The sequence below is a fragment of the Columba livia genome, chromosome 19 (assembly GCF_036013475.1).
Source record: "Columba livia isolate bColLiv1 breed racing homer chromosome 19, bColLiv1.pat.W.v2, whole genome shotgun sequence".
In the NCBI taxonomy this organism is placed as follows: Eukaryota; Metazoa; Chordata; class Aves; order Columbiformes; family Columbidae; genus Columba; species Columba livia.
The window spans coordinates 4084464-4107619 of NC_088620.1; the positions used below are offsets into that span (position 1 = coordinate 4084464).

The window sequence follows — 23156 nt, forward strand, 5'->3', positions numbered from 1 at the left end:
CTTTCATCCCACTGACGCTAGGAACACAGGATTTTTTGTGCCATTGTTTTGACACTCACAGGTTTATAGATGTCACCGGCATTCTCTAAGGAGAACATTTTTATTGATCAACAGCTCTGCTGAGACCCTGTGTTGTGTGTTCTTCTAATACAAATGTAGTTGGGACTGCGAGGGATCAGACGGGTGGGTGTTCCAGCACACGCGGAAAACTTATGGCAAGCTTTATGTTAGAACCTGGGACTTGTGAAGCTGATACGAAGGCTTTTCATCTTGCGGGGTTAGTCCATGTTGGCTTCGGCACCTCCGACTGTTGTGGAGGGAATTTACAGAACTGGGGAAGACTGGCGAAGAGATTGCTCCATGGTGAATTCGGGAGAGAGAGCAGAGCAACCTTCCTCATGTCTTAGGACCATTTAGTAACTAAGCTTAGGGCAGTGATTTGCATGAGTAGTGGAATAATTACTCTTCATTTGGTATTAATCAGTTCACAAGGGTAGCAGCTATCCTTGAAAGGGAAGGCAAAGGGTTCTTTCTGGCTTTACCTTGGCAGATAAAGATCATCATGTTGTCTCTCTGAAACTCCACGCAGAGATTTTTCTGTGGAGAGAATCTGCCTATTGACCACCTTTTTTTGTTTTCCAAGAAGAATGTGGATGCTTTTTTAATACCTTTGCAACTTACTCAACCTACGAAAATAATGTGGGGAATAAAAGGTTTATTTCTAATGGGAGATTTGGTGAAGTTGGAGTTTCTTCCATCACCCATGCTGCTAATGGTGATGGGCTGCAGGAGCTGGGCCGACAGTATTTCTACTGCACTCTTCAGCCTGGTGTTTTCTGAAAATCTCAGAAACTTTAGAACCATACTGTTACTATTATCAGTAAATCTATTACTGATTTTTTTTCCCCCCATTATTGTCTGTTCCCTTCTTCAGATGGGACTGAAAGGCATGTAATACTTTCTCAAAACCACTGAACGATGATGTGGGAAAACGGTTGTGATGACCCATTTTCCCAGAGGCAGGAGTATTCATTACCTTTGACCTTCATGCTTCTGGCTGAGATTTCTTTCCGATCTACTACGTAATTCAGTATTATTTCTTTGCGCTATCCCTTTTCACTTTTCTAAAGCAATGTCAATTTTGGATTCTATAATTAAAAATAAAATGGGGATGTGCAGATTGAATAACAAGGGAGAACTGAATACCCAAGCCATTATTATTGGGGCGGGAAGTGTGAAGGTGTGTAGGCAGGTATTGTAGCCAAGAGCAGCGCGCCAGCAAAGAAATGAGATTTACATTTGGGAACGACCTTGGGCATTCCATTTTCTCCAGATTCCTTAAATCTGGAGAGAAAAGTGATGGATTTGAAAGTAATTCCTTGTTGCTGCTTTTCAGCGTGGCCCGGGGCAGGGAGCACCTGGCATTCCGGCAGCAGCAGAATGCTGCACTTACAGCAGTTTTCATGCGGGAAAGGATCGAGGTTCCCAGCTGAAAGAGAGGGACCAGTGACCACCGAGTAAAGGCACCGTGGAATTACTTTTAGCCTTTGTTCCACCCTTGATGTGATCAAGTGCAATCCGTGCCTGGATGTAAGGTTACTGCTATCAAGAACAAAAAATAGACGGCTTCTTAAAGAAACAAATTTACCATGTGAAGTTACTAATTACACTTTCATGATAGTCAGGAGGGCAAAAAAGACCGGTGTTTGCATAAAGCATGATAGGCATATTTTAAGTTGGGTCTTGCTCTGCTGTGTCTCGCTTCCTCTCGCTCCGTTCCCAAGCCACACTCCCTTTTTACTCTCTATTTTTTTTCTTTTCTCTTTTTTTTATGTGTGACATCTGCTTGGAGCTTGTCCCTCCTGTGATACCATACTACTGCAGCTGTTCAGACCTCCAGCTCTGAGCTGTGCACGGGGTGCCCTGAGCATACGGCCTTTTTGATGTGTGATAAAACAGAACCAAGCCACTGGGGGTATGGAGAGGGAATGCAGCAGAATATCAATAAACCTGTTCTGAACAAAGCTGCAGCTCTGTGGTGGAATAGACATTTCACTGAAGTGTCAAGTAGACGGATAATGTATTCTAATTAGGGACTGACTGATACCCTGGAACTCGGAGACCTTTGGAAATAAGATCCAAAATGCGAACTGTTTTTGTGGGGTGTGTTTATTTTGTTTAATGCCTTAAAACATATTGTTGCAGGAAGATATTTATTCTACGTGGCAAGAACTTTTAGTTATAAAATTGTTTATTGCCTGTTTTAAGGACCGTTGAATTTTTTATATGCACCTCTTAAAGTTTGCTATACATTGATAAAAACCCCAGTGTTCTCTGTTTACTGCCTGTTGCCCAGTATGTGATTTTGAGCAATGAGCTGTATCGACATCAGAAGCAATGGTTTTGTGGGGTGGTTTTTCTATGTTTTGTTTTAGTTTCCAAAAGCGTTGCACTTGGAGTGGAGAAAATGCACCAGATTTGTGTAAATTGGCATAGATTTATTGGCTTCAGACCTCTGATGCCGTTTCTCCCTAGAAGAGGATCTGGGCCTATATATATTTGTTGTACAAGCACAATATATTCAAAACTAGCGCTGAAGTTCATAGCATAGTGCTAAAAACATTGTGCAGCCTTGTCTCCTGCGAGTCCCGAGGGATCAATTGATTTCTCAGCACCTGTGTGACCTTGCACAGCGGTTCATTCTAATTCGATAGCGCAAACACCGGGAGTGGCAAAAACGCCTTGCGGTTGCTTCAGTCTCTTATTTTCTACAGATATCAGCAGGATAACATGTTCCTGAAACCAGGCTAATTAAGGAATTTTAAACAGTCTACTCTATTTTCTTGTATAATTGGAATGTCCCAGTTTCCTCCTACAGAAGTCATGGAGATACGTTTCCCTGAAATACTTCTAAAACCTTTGGACCCCATACTGACAGAGCTTCAGATTTATGTGGGAGATGATAACGATTGCTAGCTAATGCAATACTAAAATACCTTCTTTATTTTAGTACAAAGGTGGTTTCCAGATGTATTGTAGTATCACAAAGTTATTTGGAGGTATAGGATAGAGTGACAAGGACGTGTGCGGGTAAGCAACTAACAGATAAATTAGCCAAAGTTTAGACGATTCAGACCTGAGACTGGGAAGTGGATTAGATTTCCAGTACCGCATCGTGCAGAAGCTGAGTGAGGCTGCCGCTCTCCTACGGTATTTCACAGATCTGTAAATGTATTTTTAAAGATGCTCAATCCAACACTTAGCTGGCTATAACAAGGACTTAAGGGAGCAAAAGGCTCTTTTTTCTTTTTCCTTTCTTTTGCTCTGTTGCTTCATTAGCTTTGGGAACACTGGTTCCATTACTGTGAGTTTTCCTGTATAATTTAAGAAAATAATGAAAGCATGCATATTTTCCTCGGTGTTGTCGGCATTAAATCTGTCTTTAGATTTGTTTAGCCTCTTTTTTTATACACAGTGTGGGCTGGCATCCTTTTGAATATTTCAAAACTGTAGAAATGGGTTTGGGTTGTTTTTATTCAAGATAGAAGTTTATTTTTTTTTAAGATTGAAACATGAAAAAAGAAAATCATTGCTACAATACATAAGTTCCCATTGCTTTGTGGCAGCGGTATTAGTGCATGCCGTTTCACAAAAATATTGGTGCTCCATGTAAAAAGACAAGGATTCATGTGTCTTGTATTCTTCTCTCACAAGCATCCATAACAAATACTGTGCTTTTGTGAAATCAGAATGAGGTCATTTTTGTGCAGATAGCACTGATATTTAGTGCTGTTTTTTGTACTTTTCTCTTCCAGGATCAATAACTGCTTCACGTTTTTGTTCAATAGGGATGGATTTTGGAAGGCTTCCCTGAGAATCAGGAGCAGGCATGGATGCTGCAATCATCTGGCATCTTTCCTAGGCACGTTGGTAAGCAGAACAAGTTTCATGTGTGATTGCATCCAGTAGGAAAGACTAGAAGTGTTTCTCACCAAAAACCCTCCATAAATTCAATACTGATGCTGAAGACATCAGAGTCACCAAATGGCAGAATATTTCAGTATGACTTGAGGTGGGTGCCCTGGTGACAGAAGATACAGAGAAGGCAGAGTTACTGAACACCTTCTTTGTCTCTGTCTACTCTACTGGAGTCTGTCCTGAGGATCCCGTACCACTGAGGCCCCAGAGGAAGGCAGGACAATGGAGGAGTTTGCCTGGGTTGATGAGGACTGGGTTACGGAGCAGTTAGGCAATCTGGACATCCATAAATCCATGGGTCCGGATAGGATGCAATCAGTGATAGGACAAGGGGTAATGGGTTCAAATTGGAACACAAGAGGTTCCACTTAAATTTGAGAAGAAACTTTTTCTCAGTAAGGGTAACAGAACACTAGAACAGGCTGCCCTATGTAGAATGGAAGAGAACATCATGATTGTGTGGAATATGGTGTAAAATGATAAATGTAGAGCTTGCCAGTGGAGAGTGAACTTGCCAGAATGTTAGTGAACGTGATGGATTGTCACTTTGGATTTGATTTGGATGAAATTTGGCTGTTAATGAAGAATTCAGAATCAGTGCTATAGAGCTAAGCAAAAATGTTTAATGTCTAGTACTTGCATGTATTTTTAATATAGCTAATAACATCTGAAGTTGAATTTTGCTCACAATTATACCTGTGCAACCAAGACCTGAATGAGAATCTTAAAGCTCAGTCTGTCTAGTTAATCAAAAAGAAGATTGAGAGATGAGATTTACAGTGCATGAGTACCTTAATAGGGAGAAAAATCATCTGAAAGAGCTGTTTGAAACAGAGAAGAAAGTCATAAGAAGAACCTGTAATCAAATGCACTGGAATTAGTAATTAAATTACAGTGTTTAACTGGAAGGATGATTAGCCAAAAGAGAACCAGACGCGGGTGATCTGTGGGCACTTCTGTCCTCAGCTGTGGGTACAATGTGAGGGAGAACCTTGTTAATTGGTATGGATGACTGGGACAGCTCATATTCATGTGTACTGTGCTATTATTAACATTTTGGGACTTTTTTCCTTTTTTTGTGTGTCTAGTTGTGCTTTATGCTCCAGACACGGTGCTGATTGAGCGGAACAGTGGGAAAAGGCTTGATCCTGTCACAGAAGGTGCAGTATATGTTGGTTTCTGATATCCACTAGAAACTGGAGTCTTGCTTGTTCCCAGAGACATTGTCACACCAGTAGGATTAATATTTAAGTGGTATCCCTTTAAGAACTAGAAGGAATTTATAATTATAAACTTAAACTGTTTGGGAAAAGCTTTTGTTGGCATTGCATTATTTTGTGTGCCAATAAGATATGTCTGACTTCTAGAGGTGTACCATACGACCTTCGACTGGCCAAGTGATGAGCTGATACAGCAACGTTTGGTGAAACCAGAAGATCTGTCTGAAGAGGAGACGTCCAGGAAACTGCTGGAATATCACAGAAACTTCCCTGGGGTTTTCCAGATCTACCAAAAAATTCTGAAATCAATCAATGCAGACCAGCCTTGCATGGATGTCCTGTCACAGGGTAAATATGTACCTTTGTGGCAAATCTGATGGTTGATCAACTCTTATTTGAAAGGTAGTTCCCAACCATTAGAGACAGTCGGTGGGATTAGAAGTAGCCAAAACAGATGGCTCCCAACTGAGTTGTTCTCTCTAGTACAGAGTCTGGGATTCCCGGTAATTATTTTACAGGTTAGAATAAATGCAGATTACCGAACAGTCTTAGTTGCAGAGTCCAGCCAAGGAGCAGCTGCCTCAGAAGAGCAAATGTCACGGTTGTTCCCACCAGAGTCTCTTCTCAAAGGCTGCGCTGGGGCTCAGTTGTTCATCTCCCGCAGGGCTGGTACCTTCCACAAGTCTTGATAACATGAAGTAGGAGTAGTTCAAAGCCAGTAACATTTCATTATTTAAAAGCTGTTTGTGCTGGTAGCTTTTCTGTTCAACAACCCTTGTTTGCCTTCGCTTGACTGTAATGCAATCTGACTTTTAATGTTGATTCTTCAAGAAGAGAATAAGGAAACTGCCAGAAAGACCAATTGATAATGTACTTTGTAGCTGTCAGTCTGTAGATGATCTGTTATATCCCAGTAATTTTGCATCTCAAAAAGGTCTTTTTTTTAATAACAAGTGCTGCACTTTTAAGATAAACAAGTAGGAAGTTTATATTCTGAATTTACACATTAATTACCTCTAAATTACTTAATTAAATTTAAAAGTTCATATCATCATTCATAAAGAATTCATGCCTTGAATTGTAAATAAAAATGCAAGTGTCTGAATATTAATTATTATTAATTAATAATGTAGTGAGATAAATTGAAAACCGGAATGGAAAAATCCTCTCTAGATCTTTTTTTCTGCAGCGCATCAAGCAGCCAGATTTTTTTTTTTAAAGAATAATTAGATGTGGAGACCGTCTAGGGGATCATTACTCCTAATTAACTTGGTTATTTACTGCAAATTAAGCATCATTTGTAAGCAGGGTGCTTTGCCTGTAATGTTTGTGCTTTTCAATACGCTGGGTTATGGAAAATGTTCTGAATAACTAGAGCACTCCTTGGGAAGCTGGTACTTGCTTTTTAGGAAGTTGTGCAGCAATCTGTTAGGGTTTTCCTGGTCTTCTGTTAAGTATTTTTACTGCTACAGATAGAGTTTAGAAAGAAAAAGGGGATATCCTACCAGTAGTATCACAGAATCAACTGGGTTGGAAAAGACCTCAGAAATCATCAAGTCCAGCTCTTGGTCCAACTCCAGTCCATTGACTAGATCATGGCACTAAGTGCCATGTCCAATCTCAGTTTAAAAACCTCCAGGGCCGGTGAGTCCAGCACCTCCCTGGGCAGCCATTCCAATGCCTGACCACTCTCTCTGCAAAGAATTGCTGTCTAATCTCCAGCCTAAATTTCCCCTGGCAGAGTTGAAGCCTATGCCCCCTTGTCCTATTGCTGACTGCCTGGGAGAAGAGACCAATCCCCACCTGGCTAGAACTGCCCTTCAGGTAGTTCTAGAGAGTGCTGAGCTCAGCTCTAAGCCTCCTCTTCTCCAGACTAAACAAGCCCGGCTCCCTCAGCCTCTCCCCATAGATCTTGTAGTAGTATTATTATGGTTTGTTTCATACAATTCTAAAATTTTGTAAACACTTAAACTTTGATCAAATTACTGCTAATGTATGCTGGGATGTGTGACATCAAATTCCATGGTACAGTGTCATATCCTGGCAGAGTTTGTGGTGCTGGAGAGAGGTGGATGTGATCCTCTGGGGTTGCAGATGATTTAGTTTCTCAACACTTAAGGTTCGCTGGCTAGAAACAGCAGGTCTGGACTTTGCTGGAGAGGCTTCTTTATTACAAAAAGATTTTTTTGGTTCGTGTTTGTTTTTTGGGTTTTTTGGGGGGATTTTTTGAGTGTGTGTGTTGTTGTTTTTCTTTTTTTTTTTTAATATGAGCTTACAATTCACATAAACATTAATGTCTAAGCCTGTCCCATTTGTTAGACTAAATAGCATTTTATTACAAGGACTCTTTAGTCTATAGACTCTTCTATTTGAACTGAAGATTTCTGGGCTAACACTTCATTGTATCCCTTGCAATTACAGAGAAAATGAAAGCGTGTGTAGGTGTGTCCGTGGGTAACGGGGTGATCGGGATGTGGTGGCATGAACTTTAGACCTGGCTTGTGAATCTACAATCCTTTTTAAGCTTGTGTAGCTTGTGATAAGCTTGAGCTGCGCTCTTCTCTACTGCATTAGCCATAAGAGGGGCACGGGGACTAAGAGTGTTTGGCCACATCCAAACTCAATCCTGAGCACAGCCAAGCTGTGTCGTCTTGTAACTTCTTGCTGATCCATTGAGTTCTCTTTTGAGATTGTAACAAAGTTCAAGTCTCTATAATTCAGCAATGTTGATGATGCTTCCGTTGTCCTGTGGTCTTTCCAAAGCTCTAATAATCTGTAGGTTGACCTGAATGTGATATTTCCTGTGCAATACAAAACTCAGAAGAATGATGTCCAGCAAAAAGAGAAGCTCAAATAGTCTTTGCAAGTTATGCAAAAATGATGGACAAAAGAAGAAAATAATACTCAGTTGCATGTTGTCAATGCCGTATTGTGTCATGACATCTATGCTACAAGTCTATAATATTGTAATTAGGAGACTGTTAATCACACACGCAGCTGGATAAATGTCATATTAATTTAACATCTTGAGTTTTCACACTTAAATATTTGTTCAGAAACTGCAGAAAGTATTAAATGTAATTATATCCCTCTATAATTTGCATGGTGAAATTGTACCGATCAAGCAAAAATTACTTCTGTTAAAAACAAGATGGTAAAAGAGCAATTATTAATTGAATCAGCTCTTTATAATGGTTTGATGTCTGCTGATGAAAGAAAGAATAAGAGTGTAATGATAGTCAGATTTCTAATGTGTCTCTCAGTCGAAGTTGCTGACATGACAGTTTCATCAGAGTCTGATTTGGGTTGGAGTCTGTAGACGTTTCAGTGGTAAAATAAATGATGATCAAAATGACAACCTTTTTTCTTAAAAAGAGAGAAGTTCATACATGTTTATATTATTAAAAGAAACCCCCACAATATAAACTGTGTTTCTTGCCTTTCTCTCATGTTCTAGTCCTCACCTACGTCCAAACACGGCACCGATCGGCCGCCCCCTTTACGCCACGGATTGTCTTTTGTGGCCCCCCAGGCAGCGGGAAGAGCCTGCAGGCAGGACTAATAGCTCAGAAATACCATCTTGTCAACAGTAAGTTCTCACTAAATATGCACTTTGCTCAACTCCCCCTTTCTTTCTTTTTGATCACTTATCTTTTGCTGTCTGTCTTATTTGCTCATGAAATTTCTCTGTTTGTCCATTGCTATGGATGTCAAATTCTTGAGGGAAGCGAGTAGTATTTCAATGAAGAAATATGAACCAATAAAGCATATGTTCTATGACAAACCACTTTAAGTCATCATTTTTATACCCTTTATATCAGTATTTTTCCATGTGTTAGATTCCTGTAGTGCTCTGAATTCTTCAGTGGATCACAGAATCACATACCCTACAAAATCAGGGCCAGGTCTGTTGTATCTCAGTGGCATGGGGCAGTAAAACTCAATAACTTCGGTCAGAAAGCGCTGTCCAAGCCCAAAGCAGCAGCATTTCATATACAACGGTCCTGACTAAAACTTTAAATCCGCATCGCCTGGTGTTCTGTGTATTTGAAGTCGATGATGATATTGGATTAGCACAGTTTTTAAAAGGTAATTCTTACATGATCATTAAATGATCCAGGGAGTCACTTCCTTGAACTGCGTATTATCCTGCACCTCCAGCAGTGCCGTTCAGATCCTGTTCAGCAGGTGTAACTTTATTCGGTAATTATAAGTTTATAAAAAGTGAAAACTGCTGGCAATCCCCTGAGTTATTATTTCAAGAACATATTTGATTAATATCTTTCTCTCTGTCTCTGTTTTTAATACGTTCTTTGCCAATGTATTCTTTTTTATTCAGTATTCTCCCCTGCTCGGTCTCTTTGCTTGGCCAAAAAATATAAAAAAATTCCGAACAACAACCCCAAAAAGCCTGCAACTTCTATTTTATTCAGTGACCTTATTCCAGTATGCACCTTCTTGGGTTTTTTCTTTTCTTTGTTGCTTCCTTTTTAAAATTTAACCTTGTGTCTTTTTTGTTCTTCCTTCCTGTTAGTTTGCTGTGGGCAACTGCTAAAGGAAGCTATTGCAGACAAGACAAAACTTGGAGAACTCGTTAAGCCTTATATTGACAATGGATACCCAGGTAGGGCACGTTGCTGTCTCATTACACTGTAGTTACAAATTGGTGGAAAAAAAGTAAATCGAGAGAAGTTTTCTTGGTCATATTCTAATCTGAGTTACGCCAGAGTCATCTGGAAGTTGATTAATTCCTTTAATTACCTGTGATTTGTAGCACTGCGTGACAGGAGTTAGGCTTCTAAGATCTTAAATACCTTCAAAGTAAATGGTTCACTGTTCCAGTAAAATTCAGCTAGAATTCTGATACAGATGTATAATTTTAAAGTGTTTAAACTGTAGCATTTTTATTTCAAGTGGGCTGTAATAAAGACTCTGCTTTTATATGTAGGTTTTGACTTGTAGAATGCTGCTGTAGATTCCTCTACTTTCACGCAGGTATTTTTAGCTGAAAAATAAAGTTTCTTTGAACTTCATTTCTATCAGCATTTTTGGTTGTAGGAGGGGACTACCACAAAGAATATCTAAGCGTGCTTTGCTTTTGGAAGGCTCTGCAGTGGTTTCAGATAAATCATAAATAGTGTAAGCTCCTCAGGGCAGAAGCTTAAACTTAGGTGTTTGTTAGTTGTCTTGCACGAGGATAGCTCGCTGTATGTGGTGGGTATTGAAAATCAGAAGAGATCTGTAGTTCTGAAGGATAAGTTGGATTTCAGTCGGGTGAAGAATGTTTATTTTGCCGAATTACAAGAGCCTGAAAGAGGAACTTTCAGTTACCAGGGATACAAATATGGGGTCCCATCCGGACCCATGGATTTATGAATGTCCATATTGCCTGACTGCTCCCTAACGCAGTCCTCATCAACCCAGGCAAACTCCCCCATTGTCCTGCCTTCCTCTGGGGCCTCAGCAGAAGATAGGTCCTTATTCAAAGACAGGTCCTTTAAGAGCTTTCTTTACTAAAATGCTCTTCATGGTTTTTTATAAACTTCATCTTAACCGTCGTAGTTCCTTAAAGGAGATACCAAAAGCATTCCCGATAGACTAAAATAATTGCACAGATTGTAATTTTTAGGCAGTTCTAAAAATATGCACATCCATAGTCCAAGGGAGCTGCTTTCACTTCAGGAAAATGAAATTGAAGTCGCAATTCCTTTCTTCCTCCAAATCAGAAATTATTTGAGATTTAGGTTATTTTTTTAAATACAGCATGCAAGGATAAAGCTGTACGATGCTTCTGAATATTAATGAGAAACATAGCTATATTTCTGTGCATTGTGCTCAGAAATTCACCCTCTGTTTTTGCTTGTATGCACATATATTTTATTTGGTGGGGCATACTACAAAATTAAGAACTGAAGAAAAGTAAATATTATATAGCAATCCCAGAAATAATAAGTTCTGTCATTTTGCTAATCCTCCTCTCCCGGGAATAACAAAGAATGAATTTACATTAGTAAACACTAACAAGAATTCATTACTGCCCTCACAAGAGGCTTGGAGAAAATGAAAGAACATAGTGTACTGTAGAGGAAAGATGAGCAGAGAATCCGTTCTGTCTGGCTACAGAGTTACAACCAGGTTAATACAAAGGAAAGATGCTGACACTATTATTGACTCTATTAAGTTTCAAGAAAATCGTGTGTGAATAGAGTTAGTTTAGTCAACAGCAGACAGTCTTGTAACTGAAAAAGCAATTAGAACTTCAACATTTTCATTGCATTTTTAGTTCTGTACCAAGTAGGAGTAGTTGCTCCTGTAGGCAGGGAATCATGCAAGTGATATTGTCATAGAAGACCCTGGAAGCAAAGGCAGACCATGAGAAACGTTGTGCTCAAATCATTGCTATTCAAAATGAAACTAGTGCCATAAAATCTTGAGGGCATGCCTCATATATTCTTAAAATGCTTGCCCTGGGGACAGATCTCAGTGTGGTTTCCCTTCTTATGGACACAACTGATTGCATACAATTAGTCATTTAAGATATGCCAATAGGGCATGTTGTGGTGTCATTAAAAGGCTCAAAACCCAGCTTATTCAGAGCTAACTCATTATTGAGTTATTGAGGCTGTCCACTGTCTATTCTGTTCTGGCTCTGGTTGACTAACTCAGGGCTCCTCTTGGTTTAGGATTCACGAACATTCTTTTATTGCTTCTTCCTGTAATGCTGCTTCATATATACAACATGTTTTTCAAGAACACCCCAAACAATCCTATTATTCACCCCAGAAGGCAACTCAGTGCATTCCCATTTTCTGTGTTTTCTAGTGTTTGCTGTTTCATAAAGGCCTTTTCTGTTCCTTTATCAAACTTCTCCATTTTGTATATGGTGATTTATTTTGCGTAATGAAGGTAGCATAGATATTTTTGAGCCCATTAATTTTTTAATTCCCAGGGCATTCTAGTCTACAGTTGGTGCACACTAGATATTCAAAAATGCGTTTTCAGTGAAGAGTTCAGCAACCCGACTGCTTTCTGCCTGTCATAAACATCCAGTCGTTCCTTGGACAACCGGTCTGAAATGCACAGACTTTTCCTTTAGGATATTGTGGTTTTCAGCAAATACGAGGCAATTATTGCTGGCTATACTCTGGGCAGAAAATTACCAGCATTGGACTGATACCAGTCATCTGGACACTAACTCCAGTTAGGTTAAATTTTGGTCAATAATACTGAGTTTAGCACACACCATTTGCTTGGGCAGCCTACGACAACTTCCATTTGGAGTAGAGGTGAGCATAGTTTGATTCCTTCTGAACTATTTTGAAGAGATTGTTCCATAGTCTGGTCCTCCCTTTCTAGAAATTCAGGCTCCGAACAAATGATACATATGGAGATTTCCCATTCCTAGACCCCTCTGGCTTGATTAAGACCTTTATGTGGAATTTGTGTCCCCAGGTTGCTGTAATTCTGAGGAGGGCTGGACCCCACCCTGGGCCTGTCTCATTTAAAATCTGGGCATGTATTAATTTAAAGTTCCATCTGCTCTACCTACATTCACCATTTTAAAGGTGTCTGTCAGAATTTGGTACCCTGTGAGGAAAAAGACAAACCCAAACCCCACTGCAGAAAGGATCTCTGCCTTTCCCCCCCTTAAAATGTCCCTGGTGTTTGCATTCCTGAAAATAGAAGGAGAAACATTTTGGCATTGGGGGCATCACAAAAATAGGGAAGGTCATCAGTCAGTTGAAAAGAGATTTGCATGCTCTTCTGTCTGTTCCATTTTCTGTGTTTTCATGGTGAAACAGAACGGAATGGTCTTTGCTAATTAATATATCTGTTTGCAAGGCTGCAATAAATGGAGCCAAGAAAAACAAACTCTGCTCCCAAACCAGTAAGATTCTGCTTTTCATCTGGGAGACCTGCTGTTAGTTTCGGTAATTGTTTATCCACCAAAATGAAGATTCAGGTGGTGAGGAGAGCTGATTGATGGAAGGCACATAACACTGCACTGTTTGCAGCCTGTTAGACTTGAACACACACAACCCGTGTTGCTTTTTCCCCTTCCTTTTTCTATTTTTTAAGTAGTAATACCTGAAGCTGTCCCCCATGGCAGTCTGCATGTGGGGGGTAAAATCTGGAATTCCCTAATTTCTCCTATTTTGTAATGAAAACTATTACTGTACAAATGTAGATTGTTTTTCCCCCCCTTATTTTAAATCAGGATGTTTTTAAAGGGGTGCTTTTTGCTGCAGCCTCTGAAACTCGGGGTCCCCTGGTGATTGCGATCAGAGTCTCGCTGAAAGCACTCAGGGTTCTGACACCCAATTAATATTCTCCTCGCTAAGTGCCAAGCAAAGGTTTGACAATGGAGCGCCGTCCTCTTTGTTAAAAACTCGCAAAGAGTTGCAGAGTTGAAAGGCCGAGTAAATCTTTCCATCTGAGGAGGTAAAGCTGAGCGTTATTTCTTGTTTGTAAGAGCGCTGTGCTGGCGAGCAGCGAGCCGTCTGAACATTGCAGAGACCCTTTGGGAGCTCCATTGGTTTTCAGCAAGTCTTTGCATGCAGTGTGTTTGTACTAGCTGAAGACAGCGCATGGCTCTCTAAATAATTTACAAGTTGATTAATAGACTCACATGGGTATAATTAGAAGAGGGAGAGACAGCAGCTACAGTAACGGGTACAGTGCTTGGGGGAACTAGAGACTTTATTTTTTTTAAAGAAACTTTCTAGGGTGCTGGGCGTTTGAAGATAAGTTGGGAAGAGCTCAGTGCCTCTTCTCTTTTGAAGTGGAAATAGGACAGTTTGAATCCGTCGAGTTTAATTTTTCACAAGCTTTAGGGGCCCTGCAGTGCAACTCCCTTTTTATTATTGAAAAAAACTCGCCATTTTTCTTTCATTTTTCACACACGCACACACAGAGCCCAAACAGTAGCTAATAAACAAATTGATTTTCTACTTTATTTAAGTTAGTTTTAGAAATATGATTCTATATCTTCACCTATATATGTGCCTCCATCACAAATATACCGTGCAAAGTTGTGGAGATATTTATGAATATACCATAGTTTAATGTATGCATTTTTGAGGAACCTTCACCTCTGTTTGACAATGCTTTTGAAGTAGCTCCGTTTTTCAAGTCAAACTTTTGACTTTTCCTCTGGGACTGCTACAAAGGTTTTTTTATGGAAAATAGGTAGCAGCCTCTTTTCCTACTAGGAGTAAATTGGTGGTCAAGAGAACAAAATAAAATGTAATATATTTTTTTCCCTGTTTGAGGTATCCGTACTTTAATAAAAGATGCAAGGCTGTAGAATAGAAAGTTTTACATGAAGGCATATAGGCAGTAAGTTGTCCTCTTCTTTCCTGAATTTTACTTCTTTTGTGTGTTGGATCATGATACAGTAGGGCTCCCTTTCCCTTTATTTGACAATCTATTGAGAATCTATCAATATATTGTCATTTATTCTATACAACATGAAATGAACAATCAAAATTGTCCTATCTGGCCAGCAGACATTCAGGGCTGAAGTACCACTGGGGACACTCATTCTACACAGACTTTTTAAAGGCCATCCCACTTAAGATTTAAAAAAACGACGACAAAACAACCAAAAGACCCCCCGCCAAAAAAAATAACCCAAAAAACCAACACTGAATGACAAATAAAAGTGATTTTTATTGAAGAGCCTAGTGCGGTAGTTTTCTGGTGCAGTTGTGATCAGTCAGTTTGTGGATGTGGTCCTGCCTGTATGAGTTTTGCCAGTCTCCTGGTTTTGCAGCAGTCTGCACCATTATTGTTCTTATTGGAGTATCGATAGACTGAGATTAAGCATCGTAACTCCCAGGGACAGTGCTGCTGGAGTCTGTGGGTTTGCGTTGAGTGAGACACGTTGCGTTAACATTTTAACAAATGCATTTGATGCCTATAGGTCCCATTTTTGGTCAGTTGGCATCACTGTGGCGCCACAAACCCTCATGGATTTGAGTGAAGTTGTGGCTCCTTGACCATACAGCTCCTCGTGCTTGACAGAGGCTTTTAAACAGCAAAGCACAATAGAAATGCTGAGAATTAATCTTTTATATTTATTGTTATCTCTATTGCAGACAGTCATTCTTAAAAACTGAGAAACGTGGTGTTTCCTTTCCTGCTTCTCTTCTTGCAGCGCCAGATCCTCAGCAAAGAGCCGCTGGCTTGAATTCCGTTTGTTTTCCTGTTTGGAGCTTGAGATGGGGAAGTCACACGAGTTTTTATAATACAAGTGGAAGGGAAGGCACATTGCAGATTGGCAGCATCCCCTTTTCTGGGCTTTGGGGCTGAACATCAGGCTCTGGCGCTGTTTCACTGGGTGCCATACATGCAACATCAAGCTCCTCTATGAACCAGGCTGGTTTAATGACAACCAGAACATCTAAGAGCTCATTTACTCTTTTTTATTATTATTTTTTAAAATATTATCCCTGTGAAAAAGCTTTTTGCAGGCCAAATTCTGTCCTGTCACAAGCCGTGTATTCCTCACTAGAGCTGAACTAGTTTAGAAATAAAGATGAAATAGGGAACTTGGTTGATAATGGAAATGATGTGTTAGCTGGGGTAGAACTGAGCTTGCTGGCTCGTTTCTGGCTGTATTCTGTCTGCAGAAGCTGAAGGAGAAAAAGGAAATAGCGCAAATACAGATTTTGTTGCTAGTTTTAGAAACTTTCAGGTTAGCAGCATCCCTGTGAGGTAATTCCGAGCTGCTTTTTTTCCTGCAGGTAGGTAAACTGAGGCAGAAAACCTAATTCAACTCAAGCCACATGGCGATGGGTGAGTGAGCGCAGATGGGAACCCAGGTGTGCGGATGCCGACCTTGGTATCAGCCATGGGATCACCCTGTGGCTCACTGATAGCCCGGGCCAGTAGCCAAACACACACAGACAATGACAACATCACAGAACCTATTTTTATGGGGAAAAACAAGCTTTTTGTGTTTGTATGCTGGATACACAATTTGGTCTGAATCTCAGTGCTAAATGTGAAGGTGCCACTAGCAGGTAAAGCAGAGTAAGGGGCTGGAACCTTATCTAGTTACTATATGTGATCAGATGTAGATTCCTGAATCTCTGGCTTGATAGCTGTAAGAATGATGCACTCCTTTATCGTGCATTTCTGGAGGTCTTAATTTATCACTTGATCGATGGTTTGGGATCGTACTTGCTTTAAAAATGTCATCACTTCCTCTTTAATACAGCTAATGCCTATTTTAAATGACTAAAAACGTAAAAAAAAAAAAAAAAAAAAAAGAGGTTCTAATATATTTGAAGGAATAAAAATACTTAAAATATGGAATGAAATATTTTATCATCTAATTCATGTTAAAATAATTATTCCAGTTCTTACAGGACGCCATTCTCAGCAGTGCTGCGTGTGTAAAATGAGCGAGCGGCGGCTGTGTTTTCCAGCTGATGAAATTACTGAGTATTCTGGCACTTTGCAAATGTCGAGGTTGTCATTTATTCCGTTTGCCGGCTTCACAAGCGGCATCGCAAATGAGACAACCAGCGACGCTTTGGCGTTTGCCGCGGTGGCCGGAGTTAAACCGGGCAGTGTCCGGAGTTAAGCCGAGTGGTGGCCGGAGTTAAGCCGGCCTAAGGATGCTCCGGAGCGCTGTCCCTTTCCGTGAATTCCCGACATTTCGGCGGTTCCAGTGCCCGCCGCCGCCGGGCGGTACCGGCTGCCGCCCCGCGCTGCCCGCCGCGCCCGCCAGGTGGCGCTGGAGAACAGCGAACCGGGGTCGGTCCCGCCGATGTCACCACCCCCTAAACCCCCCATCACCTCCCCGGTCACCACTGACCCTGGGGGGGTTGAACCGCTCAACCGCTCCCCTTTTCGCTGCATCGGGGCAGCAACGGGCCTTTTCCTCCCGCATTGCGCTGAGGACAGACCGGGATTATTCTTTATTATTTACAGTGAAATGGGAAACCAGCCGCTTTTCCCAAATCCGGCGTGTTGGCGGGATTGAATAAAAATCTCAATCTACCCACGTGACGCTAAATCGGTGTTAAAGTGTTCTCAAACACGCTACAAATAAATGGATACAATTTCTGAAAACCTGAGTATGGGCAAGAAAATAGAGTATTTGAAAGACCCAAATGAAATGACCCATTGTGAATAACCCAGAGTTTATAGAGCAAGAACATAAGCAAATCTCATGCTTTGCTAAATTTAGGATTGACAGGACAATCCAGGAAAGTAGCCTTTGGCGGTAGCTTGTACTCTGGGCAAGATGTTAACTGTCAAGTACTGGAATCAAGCCTCAGGCATCTGAATTAGCTGTGAAAGTGTTCAGACCTAGCTAAATATATATATATATATATGTCCAAGAGAGGGATAAAGGGTAAATGGACAATATTGTCAAAAGGACCTTGAACTTTTTACATCACAAAGCTGACAGAATTTGTACCTGCAAATGCATTTGTGCTCTACTGAGAATCAAGGGGTTTTAGGTTTGGAAAAGTGAGTCAATACCCTTCAAAAGTCTGTTTTAAAGGGAAATAATGGAGGAGGAATCAATTTAAATATGATAATTGTGTCGCTTGGAGCACTGACAGCATTGAAACTATTGGAGAATAGCCCCCTGTAATCTCTTGGGTAGTGTTTTTGCCTTTCAGACTGTGCCTTTAATGTCGGGTTACTTTTGTCTGGAGCAGATGGTATGATTTTGTCAACTGATCGCCTGATACGCTTTTCTATTAGTCCTGCAGATCTATGGGTTGAGTAGGAGCTAATAGGCCACACTCCTCGGAGTTCCATGAGGAATCACTTTCCATGAGAAGTACCTTATACTTGCGAAAACCTTTGAAGCTCTGGGAAGTAAATGTATTTTTTTAAACGGTCTGCTGGAAGGTGCTGATTGACAGCCCCGGTGATAGAAAATCTCTAGGTGTCCACGCAGCAGTTCCAGCATGAACAGCAGCGCTTTAAGCCTCCGTTCCCTGCCTGATCATCCCCTTGAATTGATTAGATCACTTCTTAGGTCCACAGCTACTAATTCAGCTGTGTAGTCTAGACCATTAACATGGTCGGGACAGGCTGGGAGATAAAGGAGATATGGTGTGTGGTATTGATGTTAGCCAAGAGCGTGTGCATGAATGAATCACATTTCTATACGGAGCTGGTTGTGGCCTCATTCTGCCGTGTACACCAACCATTTCTGAGGTTCACCGTGACCTTGGTCCACAGCTATTCACGGTGCTCTCGGCACAGGGTATCCCTGGCTCTGTGTTTCTGCAGCCATCCCTTCTGAGGGGTGATTTTCACTCCTGTACCTTGATTTCTCGCCTTAATAGAGATGTGCTCCCACGTTACCTAATCTGGATAGCTCTTTGTAGCACACTGTAATTTTTACAAGAAACTTATCTTTGGACTTCTCTAATGATAAAGTAAAATCTCTCTAGAGTCTCATTCCCTCAACTTTCAGAGTTGGAAACTCACACAAGCTTATGTTGAAAAAGAATTGATTATTCAAAGCCCTTGTGCTTCATAATCTGCTTAAAACATGTAGATTGACCGTCTCATCAGAAAAGCTCTAACTTTTGCTTTGCTGTAGAGCCCACTGGGTCATGCGCTTAAGGCCAGGAGACCTCTGGCATTACTTAGAGACTGTGTGCCCCTCCAATTACAGGTTATTAATTTGCCTTACATTCAAGAGACAGTTCCACATGAGTGAAAAGAAATACCATACTGCCGAGTTCTTCATTACCTACTCTGTCTGTACTCCAGCAAAATAAGAGAAATACTGATTTCTTTCTTTCTTTTTTTCCTTTCTCTTCCCCCTCTGGTCTGCGGAAGATGTTTTACAGTTTTAATGCAGCTGTTTTAAGTGTGACTGTTCCTGTTCAAGGGCAGCTGATGTACTTTGTAATGCCATTGAACAGCCAACGAGCTCTGTTCCCCCATTGTGTTGAAGTGATAGGTATGTTTGCTAATCAAGAGGAGAGCAGAGCTTGCTGTCTGACTTGTTTATGTTTTATTTCTCACCATCAAGCTTTAGAGGGAGGCACAGAAAATATGTAAGCATCTATATTATTCAGTGATGTATATATGTACATGAACGTACACACAATCTGGAGTGTGTCACTGATATCTTCTAGTCAGTCATCACTGAATTTAGCAAGGTGTCAGAGTTACCACACAGCCCTCAGTTACTCGAAATCCCCCAAACCCAGCATGCCATTAAATAATTAATTATCACTACATTTTGTTAGATTTTTTTTTCCTCTTGTGATTGCTTCAGTTTTGTTCAAAAATCACGACCGAAGTGGAGTATTTCAATCATCAGAAGGTCTATGGGAAGTGGTCAGATCGAGGAGATGCTGCCCGGTGCCCATCATAATTACGTTTTAATTTACTTGTAGGCTGTAGTGTTTCCCGTTCCCATGTGCAGGATAGAAGCGAATCGTCCCCTGGAACTGGAGAATCTCCTACGATGTGCTGGAAGCTCAGCAGCACAGGACACCCACTCATTTCTCTGTGCCATTGCTGGGGCTTTCAGCCTCTGTCCTGGTTCCCTGGTTGTCTCCCAGGGTTGTCAGCTCTGCCAGAATCCTGCCCTAGTGCAGTTTTACTCTTGGGTTCGTGGGTCTCATTCAAATCACTTACAAAATTGTTCTAAGCATTCTGGAAACATTTTTAAAAAATGTAATTTGGCATCTTTGTAAATCCACGTTAATGATTCCAGTAGGAATCGCAATAAAATAACATCCATCAAGACAAAAAGTTTAGCGCTGCAGCCAGAAATTCAGGACTACCAGGAAATTTCCACTGGTCTTTGTCTGGAATATGTTTGAGGGAAAGAGAAGGTGGGATTTTATTTTCTTTTCTTTTTTCTACCAGGTTGTCTTGGGTTTGTATTTGTTCTTGTAACCCAGAGGTTGGGAGGAGGAACTGCCCTGCAGACAGCACTGAAATCCCCCCGTGATCCCCTCCGTGCCTGCAGCTCAGGCTCAGATAGAGAAGTATCATCTGTCTAATCACATTTCTACCTGCTGCTGCAATATCGTATGGTTAATTTTATGAATCCCATTTTTAACAGGATGCCTAGTTTTGTGTTGTCATTTTGCTCTCTACCAAGTGTCTGGTTTTATTCCACTCCTTTTCCTTTTAGCAGATGGAGGATATTACTCTCCTTAACTCGTTTGTTTTTTATTTTGTTTTGTTTGGTTTTTTTATAATGTGAAGTGAGTATCCTCAATTAATACACTAATCTGTTTTCTAATTAATTCCCTGTGGTTTTCCTCCCTTTTTGCTGGTACATTGAATCCTGAGTGCAATTCCATAAACCCGGTAATTTGATTATTTAAAGGAGAAGTAATGAATTTCATGATGGAGGTGTAAATCTTTAGAAAACATTAAATTTCAGGAAGCAAATGGATTTTATTATTGCAGTTTAAAACCTGCTCGTACCCAGCGTATAAATGTGCACTGCTAATAATATACTCTACTAAAATCCAGGCGCATTCCTGTCAGCCGGTCCTAAAGAGAATCGCATTGTTAGAAATCTGACACGTACGCTCTCCTCCAAGCACTTGTTGTGTTTCTGTATGCAGATGGGATGGCAGGGCGAGTATCAAAACATCAACGTTCCATGATGTGGATTTATGTAGCATTTTCTTATTGCTTGTTTCCAGTAGAGGCAACAGCGCATCAGGCAGACTGAGCAAGTGAGGAGAAGGGGCTCTCATGGCTGCTTGAACATTGCTTTGGCTGCTTCCTTGGGAAGTAGCTTGAGGTGATTTTGCTGATCTTTCCTTGTGGTTATTTGACACTAAACACATTACAAGAACCCTTGTAAAATTTATAATTACTCTTATTGGACCCAATAATTTTTTATTTTGTTAGAAAAAAAAATACAAGATACATAAGTTTAAGTATCTTGATTGAAACATTCTACTTTATAAAAGTTATGGTGAAAATACGCAGGATGCTCATTACCACTGTGTCGCCTTAAATACAATTTTAAAGGCTGAATACCAATTCTTATCCCAGTCTTCATCTTGCTCCCTTACCCTAAAGAAGAATAATAATAGAGGAAAGACCACTTTTATCTCTAAAATTAGGGAGTCATCAATGCAGTCGTTACAGGAGTTGAAATATATTTTGGAAATGTATTTTCAGTTATAAAAAGCTTCAAGCCTTTGGGCAAATTGGAGAAACATTACATCTAGCCCGCTCTGGCAGAACCATTATCATCCGCTAAGTTAAATACAGAATGCTACAGACATTTTTTTACTCTTTTAGGATTTGTTTTACACAGCTCAAGTCATTATTTCTGTATTTTGATAAGATTGTGTCACACACTTCACTGTGACATCAGCCCAGCATGGCTGAGAAAAAGTATATTGCAAAATTATGTGGGCATCAATCTTTACCAACTACTTTGCTTTAGTCCTACAGTTGCTTCTGAGTTTGGGGGTTCCACGATGGCACATTAGGTGTGCAAAAGTCAACAGTAACTCCTTTCTCCAACACCTATCAATCATAAGCAGGAATAACTCTTTGTGTCTAAGTTCTTGTAGCAGTGTAACCTAAGAAAGTGGAGTGTATCCTCCTTAATTGCAGACTCAGCATATGAAATAAATGTCATGTTTTTAATCCTTGGCAGTCCCAGACAAGCTGGTTCTGAAGGTCCTGGCAGACCGGCTGAACGCACCGGACTGCGTGGCCAACGGTTGGGTGCTGCACGGCTTCCCAAGAGACATAGAGCAGGGAGAAGAGCTGCAAAAATCACACAGTCCAAACAGGTGAGATATACATTTAGCAATCATGGCATCACAAATATGCAAAATTTGTTTATGGAAAGATACAGGTACTTATTGACATTGTATAGGCTCTTGTATCTTCTTTATTTGTCTCTTCCTTAGCTAGAAAAGGGGTCTTGCTCCTGGAGAGTAGGAAATAGAGCACTGGCCTTACAAATCCTCCAGATGGCCAGACTGTGGGAGAGAGAACAGGGTGGTTGTTCTGGTTATTTGTTTGAGTTGCCTTTAAAGGCAAACCATAAGAAATGGATTAAAGGTTGGATTATATCAGAAGGTGTATTTTATTTGCAGCAGGAGAGGGGATCTGTATCTTCTTTCTTTAGCATTGGCATAATATCATGGAGGTATATTAGTATTCTGAGGAGCTCATTATGAGACTTTTGGGTTTTGTGAAATAATTAAAAACAACACGAGAATTATATTTTATTTGAGCTATAATGAAGTGTTCAGAAATGTAATATAAGAGAAATGAGCATCAACAGAGAACTGTTATGACTGCCAGGCAAATAAAACAGGTTTACTCTTTACAGCTGATCCAAAGGTGGGGAGGATTTGAAACGCTGGTGTCCTCATCAAGGCTCTGAGGCTTTTCCATTCACAGAATCACAGAATCAACTGGGTTGGAAAAGACCTCAGAGATCATCAAGTCCAACCCTTGGTCCAACTCCAGTCCATTGACTAGATCATGGCACTAAGTGCCATGTCCAATCTCAGTTTAAAAATGTCCAGGGCCGGTGAGTCCAGCACCTCCCTGGGCAGCCATTCCAATCCTGACCACTCTCTCTGTAAAGAATTGCTTTCTAATATCCAGCCTAAATTTCCCCTGGCAGAGTTGAAGCCCATGGCCCCTTGTCCTATTGCTGACTGCCTGGGAGAAGAGCCCAATCCCCACCTGGCTAGAACTGCCCTTCAGGTAGTTCTAGAGAGTGCTGAGCTCACCTCTAAGCCTCCTCTTCTCCAGACTAAACAAGCCCAGCTCCCTCAGCCTCTCCCCATAGGGCTTGTGTTCAAGTCCCTTCCCCAGTCTTGTTGCTCTTCTCTGGGCCCGCTCCAGCACTTCAATCTCTTTCCTGAGCTGAGGGGCCCAGAACTGAACACAATACTCCAGGTGTGGCCTCCCCAATGCAGAGTACAGGGGAAGGATCACTGCCCTTGTCCTGCTGGC

The 23156-nt window shown here is 40.8% G+C and overlaps 1 protein-coding gene across 4 annotated transcripts in view; it reads left to right on the top strand.

The window, feature by feature from the left end:
• AK8 (adenylate kinase 8) overlaps positions 1 to 23156 on the top strand; it is a 70666-nt gene that overhangs the window by 23951 nt on the left and 23559 nt on the right. For all 4 annotated transcript variants that reach the window (XM_065035747.1, XM_065035746.1, XM_065035748.1 and 1 more), the window contains 6 exons: positions 3849 to 3930; positions 5067 to 5138; positions 5346 to 5546; positions 8656 to 8787; positions 9733 to 9822; positions 21835 to 21973. In XM_065035747.1, coding sequence (XP_064891819.1) covers positions 3849 to 3930; positions 5067 to 5138; positions 5346 to 5546; positions 8656 to 8787; positions 9733 to 9822; positions 21835 to 21973 — 716 coding nt within the window. The remainder of the gene's footprint in view (positions 1 to 3848; positions 3931 to 5066; positions 5139 to 5345; positions 5547 to 8655; positions 8788 to 9732; positions 9823 to 21834; positions 21974 to 23156) is intronic.